Source organism: Aptenodytes patagonicus, chromosome 2 (genome assembly GCF_965638725.1).
Source record: "Aptenodytes patagonicus chromosome 2, bAptPat1.pri.cur, whole genome shotgun sequence".
NCBI classification, from domain to species: Eukaryota; Metazoa; Chordata; class Aves; order Sphenisciformes; family Spheniscidae; genus Aptenodytes; species Aptenodytes patagonicus.
This window is the reverse complement of record NC_134950.1, coordinates 47,325,610-47,331,886: the sequence shown is the minus strand read 5'-3', so window position 1 is coordinate 47,331,886 and position 6,277 is coordinate 47,325,610. Positions and strand designations below refer to the sequence as shown.

The 6,277-nt window shown below is 41.5% G+C and overlaps 1 protein-coding gene across 1 annotated transcript in view; it reads right to left on the bottom strand.

Annotated features, from left to right (window-relative positions):
* Nucleotides 1–629: 629 nt before the first annotated feature.
* Nucleotides 630–6,277, bottom strand: part of PRKDC (protein kinase, DNA-activated, catalytic subunit) — an 88,284-nt gene continuing 82,636 nt past the window's right edge. Inside the window, 6 exon segments of the mRNA XM_076329734.1 lie at nt 630–1,013; nt 2,034–2,173; nt 2,757–2,945; nt 3,386–3,587; nt 3,673–3,744; nt 5,004–5,093. Of these exon segments, the coding sequence (XP_076185849.1) occupies nt 809–1,013; nt 2,034–2,173; nt 2,757–2,945; nt 3,386–3,587; nt 3,673–3,744; nt 5,004–5,093 (898 nt within the window). The 3' untranslated portion in view covers nt 630–808.

Below are 6,277 nucleotides of genomic sequence, written 5' to 3'. Positions count from 1 at the left end.
CACACTTCGGCATAAGCACGTGCCAAAGCGCAGTAGCCATTCCTGTGCTGTGCCGCAGTTACGGCAAGGAGCTTACAGCGCTGTGTCGGCTTTGGTCGACTTTTGGCTTTGGCCAAACAAATTAACACAACGTGAGGAGTATAGGCTTCTAACGGACAGAGATAATGGAGCATAACCTCTAATTGTTAAAAAACAATCTGCTGGAACAAACTGGCACGGTCTCATCATTACTTTCTCATTATCCAGTAATGAAATAACCGTCCAAGATACTTTAGGTGTTATCTAGAGCTAGAAGCCATTTTCTGTTTAATTTTACCATGTGCTTCACTGTTTCTACCGATATGAAAATCTTCTAGTTTTAATTACAAATAATGTATGTACGCAGAACGGTTTCAGTTGATTGTCATCAAGGTCTCTGTAAAAGACAAAAGCACAGACTTGCACTACAAGGATGCCTACGAGTTCACAGGGTATGAATTTGTGCTTTGCTCTGAGTGATCTCAGTGCCTTTCAAGTTAGTCTTTACGCCCTACAGCCTCTCCCGTTCCTTCTACGTGGATTTTAACACAAAGACAACAAAGCTGCTCTGTTGCAGAACCACATGTAAGAAAAATAATTTAAAAAACAAATCACCGTTTGAATACAGCTTTAATACAAAAAAAATTATTTTCTATATTAACCAAGTTAACCGATGATGATAAAAGCAATTAAGAGTTTTTTTCCTTTTTGGCCTTAAAATTCTGATCTGGTTGCAGCTGCGTGTTAGGGGACGCTCCTCCTGGCAGACTGGGCTTTAGAGAGCAGTCCCTCACATCCAGGGTTCCCACCCTTCCCAGACTCTGCCAAGAATGTTGGGGTCTGTCGCTTGATCGATCAGGCATCTCACTTGGGTCTCTTCTGAAAGTCCGCCCTCTGGCTCTCTGGCTCTGATATTGTGATCGGCGTTACCACGAGCCACAGCTGCAAAATCATTATAAGAAGGCGACTTCTCATGGCCCAGGCGTAGTTCATCACTAAAATTAAGAACAGAAAAATAAGCTCTTACTAAAAGAAACAAGCAGAAAATCAGATGGATTTTAAAATATGAAACAGTACTTGAACACCATTCATGCAGCTTTATTTTTCAAGATGTGGAGACTGTTCAATAGCTGTAGAAGGCTTGGCCGATGAAGACTGGTGATTTCAGGTGCTCTTTACTAGTGAATATTTACCGTGCATATTTCAATCTTGTCAAAGGTCTCTAACTGAAAGAAGGATGCAGCAGTCCACATCCAAGCTGTTATCTCCTTACCTGCCCTGCTGATTTCTCTCTGCAAGAAGTATTTTGCTGCCTTTTCCAGTTCAGCCTTGACCGCAAAAGGGACTCCTCCCAAGTCCTGCACTTTTCAGTATTTGTATGGTTTTAGAACAGGCTTGCTTTCTTTGCCTTTTTTTTTTTTGATTAATCCAAAATGTCTTTTTAAAAGAGGATGGAAGGGATTAATTGTACTTTAACTGAACTTTAAAGACATTCTGGCTTGAGCCAGACTTGTCTAGACTGACATAAATAACCTGAGAATGCCATCAGACTTGAATGTGATGTTTTTGGGAAGCAGCTTACCTCCATGCCTCCCATACAGCTGTTTCAGGTTCCATTTCAAGCAACCATCCAGCAGAGGCGTATCAATTTAAATACTACCCCTAGCCTAAAAACTGTGGAGACGAACATAAAGAACAGCAGTCTGAGGAGCGAGAAGTTAAGCAGGCTTACAGGGCGGGGATGCGTGTGTTGCCAGGAACAGTAAAACTGCTCAGGAGGCCTGAGCTGGAGCAGTAACACTCACGGGGAGATATCTGGTGTTTTGGCTGGCAGGGTGGTTCAGAGCGCTTGTATGTGGACCAAAGCGATTCTGACAGGAGGTTTGCTGAACTTTTGCCCTGTCTGCCTCTTCTCTTTTCCTAGCTGTCATTCTATCTGAAGGGAGCAAAACCTGACACAGGAGACTGCCACAGCTCTTAGTGGAGCAGTCTGAAGCAAAAGGAGAGCATCTTACCAAGTGATTGTTGCTGGATTGGCACCTGTAAGCTTTCTTTTGACGTAGTTGACTTTTTGCAAAGGGTACCAGTTTACTTCAGATGTGTTTATTTCCTTAATCCACGTGCCCCCTTTTTTCAGCTGTCTTTGTTCAAAGTTCTAAAGAGAAAACAAATTTGCCCTATTTATCATAAATCATATGCTTAAAAAGACCTTTAAGCCGCCACACCACAGCAAGTCAAGCCAGTAACTCTTAACTGCAGATGCAATGGAGGACGAAGTAGCAAGATGTTATCTAGCCTGACTATGACTTAGAATTTAATTTACAACTGGAGTTACTGAAGTGCAACTGGTTTCAGATTTTTTCTCTGTAAATACTAGTTTGATATATACAGTTTTATGTAAATTTGAGAGGCTTAATGCAAAAGTTGGAAATATTTATGCTGCTGTGATAAGTGACATAATGTGATCAAGAGATACCCACATTTTTAGGATTATCACGCAGATAAAGAACAGTACACTGGTAACACAGACACGTGCTACTATTCTTTGTCCATCAATATAGAATTCTGTCATTTTAAATCCTTTAAGTTCAGTTTCTCTGAGAACCCAATAAAACAAAGAAAGGTAAAAGGAGCACTAAGAGGGAGCATCAAGAAATACTTCCTTTTTGATCAGTTTTATCCTCATTACAGTTTAAGAATTTTCACATGAAGAAAAAAGAAAGAGGAAAAAATCCCACCTTCCAGTCCAAAGAAGGCTCTTTTACAAATACATCCATTGTGCTGATGAGGAGATCTGGATCCACACGATAAGCCCTTAGGGCATGCACCATCACACTGTAAATGAGACCCCACTCTTTCACTGGCATCATCAGATTAACGAACTGGCGAGTCAGACGAAAAGGCATCAACTCTGGCACGCCCAAAAACTAGCCAAGGGGAAGAACAGTCAAAAGAAAACAGGAATTAAGAAACCTTGGAACAGAAGGATTAGAAATAAAGTATCTTTTTCTTTTTAAGCTTTGAAACCCTCTTTGTCACTTAACTGAAAATAATGTGCAACTCAGTAGAACAGGACCGAGTTGTGACATCAAAGCTCTAGTCATGAATATTTAGTGATAGTGGTTGAAAACATGGCTGAACTATACAAAACACCACTGTATAGACTGTACAAAACTCTACAGGTCCTTGCTTGTCTGAGAGTGTCTGGAAACAGAGATTTTATTCTATTAACTAGAAATAACTTGTAAAGATTATTTTGCATCAGAATGATGGCAAATGAGGAGCATCGAATTTAGCACTGAGAATACACATTTAATTGCACATATTAAATGCAAAAGCTGTAACAAATTAGTTAGAAAACAAATACCTGCGTAGCTGAGCCAAATGCGTATCCAAAGTCTATTCCCACCATGCCACCTGTCTCCTTGTTAATCATGAAGTTGGACAGATGTCTGTCTCCAATACCAAGTATCCAGTGGCTGATGCACATCAGTGCATGAGAGCTGGCAAAATGGGACCGCAGAGACAGGAAGGCTTCAGGAGATGTACTCATTTTCACAAAGGCTCGCCTTAACAGAACAGAAGTCACTCGTTGCATGCAGATAAAACACCAACATTCATTTCACAATGTGCAGTCATTAACAGCGCACTTACCGCAGCAGGTCTTCTGGAACACTGCTTTCCCTGCTTTTGAAAGACATAACTGTTTCTGTACGGCTAGCATTTCTGCAAATTAATGGAAGAATAACATTAACTATTGAAATAACAGCCCACTGGACGTTAAAAGTTAAGATGTGTACGTGACCGCATTAGCGCATTTTGCTTACCCCAGTAAACGGTATAGCAAGTCACACAGAGATTTTGCCCAAGAAGTTTTATCTGATATTAAAAATAACCCCCCTTCTCTTTTTTCCCAAGCAGTTATTTCCAGGACTGACATTCCTCAATACAAAACAGCATGTAGTTTTGTCTAATTTCCCCCAAATTAAGTAGATGGGTTAAGTTTTAATACAGCAACACAATTGTGCTCTTTCCGGCTGGATAGTCTCTTCCAAGCAGAGAAACAAAGACCCAAACGAAATCTCTCAGCAGCGTGCAGAGGCTATATTGACACTAGAAAGTAGTGCAGCACACGGGGAGGCAACAGAACTAAATAGTTGGTGCTGAGGACATCCATGCTGTATGCATTTGGGGAGGGAGGGTGAATGCTCTGGACTAGCCCACATCTGGTCCTGAGAACTGAATGCTCATGAGCAGCTGGAATGCGCTGGGTGCTCTCCTTCCAGTCTAGTTTCGTCTGAAAGGAGCCGAGCTGTGCACTCGGGGACAGCTCTGCGATGCAAGCCAACGTGAGGTGAGTGGGGGTGATTGGGAATTTACTTCAAAAGCACATTCCGGATCTGAATAAAAATATTAATGTAGACACACTCAGATAAAGGAGTCAAAGTTTTCCCTTAAAAAGCAGGAAGTTTGCTTAAGCAGGTTATGCGCTGATCAGAAATGCTCCACTGGAAACTTCCCTTCCCCCACTACAGTGCTAGATCTAGACAGGTGTGGAAATTCCTCTGAGAGGATGCTCAAGTCGGGCCCCAAGCCACCAAATATTCTTAAACTCTCAGTGTATCACAATGACTTTCTCTGTCCAACTTCAGCAGGTGCTCTGGCTCTGAGGCAGCCTACCTAATTGCATCATCAGGAACAAGACACCTAGAAAATAAAGTTGAAGAGGAGCATCTGCTTCTAGACACTTTCTTAAGGAAGTGAGCAAGCTTCTGGAAGCATTCCTGTGCTCTGGTGGGATTTTGGCAGCACTAAACTCCTCCTGCAGAGCACCTCCAGTAAGACAAAGCAGTAAAATGGGCAAAAAATCATAACTAGCCAGCATATTATAATGCAGATCATATTTTTCCTGGAATTTCTACAACTGTGTGTGTACGCACACTCTAGTTTCTATACTTTACATGCAGTTATCTTTTAAAACCTACCTGTACATAACATGGTATCGAGAGATGCCTTGCGCTTTCCCACCCGTCTTGGACAGCCACTCAGAATAGGTAGCATGAGGTCCTTTTTTGCTAGAGACAAAAAAAAGGGCTGATGATTTCCCTCTATCATCTTACCACTCTGTCCTCGAATATCCGCAGGCGGAGTCTGTGCTGCTATGACCCATGAGATTTTTATGCACAGAAGGCATCAGGAAGCTACAGCCTACATTAATTTCAGCCTTGCTATGGAAATGAAGTTTAGGCCGTCAGTGCATGTGCTGGCCCATCCATCTCCTTCCCCCCAGCTTTGAGTGCACTTCAGTCATATTTGACAGAAGATTAGGCATCTCAAAGGTGTTAACTTGTCAATAGCTACTGTGAAAATTAGATGCTGCCTTGAGAAGAGAGACCCAAAATAACTTCTCCAGGGACGGAAAGATATTTTTAACACAGTCTCGTATGCATTTGAGAGGCATTATGTAGCCTACCACAGTACGTGCTGCCGTTTGTCCATCCAAACAGGTAGGGAATGGAGGAAGGCAGTCGGTTATCTCCTCAGTGTGTACAGGGGGAAGGAATGGGGGCTTGGACTTAAGGTATTAATCCATAAGAAGCCAGTCTTCATTAGTTGCACTGCTTATAGAATAATTTGATATTTTTCTCACATCTTAACTAAATACACTAGACATTAAACTTCTATTCCAGAGAGGCAGCAACTTAGCAGAGCACCCGCCTTCTCTCTTCCTTCCAAAGCATGTTCTGAGATGTAGAGGTCCTTTCCATTTAAGAAGTATTTATCATGACAGACTGCATAGCCCACCACTTCGGGATAAAGAAAAGGATCTCAAAACTTCAGAAGGTTATTCCCCCCACCCCAACCAAAATATTGCCAGCAAGGATTTCATCAGAATTTTCCTTTGCGAGTGCTGTCATTCAACCATAGCTCAATATAAAGTGTCTTAATTGACTTGATTGAAGAACTTACGGGAAAATATTTAAAATCTGTATACAACAATAAAATAAAGCTATTTTTTGGGATAAATCATTAACTGTTTTTAGAAAGACACTGATCTTCTACATTTAGTATATTAGAAATTTTCTCCCCTCACGAGATTGTTCCGCTTTCCCAGTCAATGAATTGAGACCAACATAATACCGCTGCTGTTCACAAAAGTGAACCAGACAGCAGTAATGCAGGAACTGTAGCAGTTCCTAAATGGCTCACAAATCAAGTAACTGTAGAAATAAAGACTCTTTGGAGTCCAACCTCCATG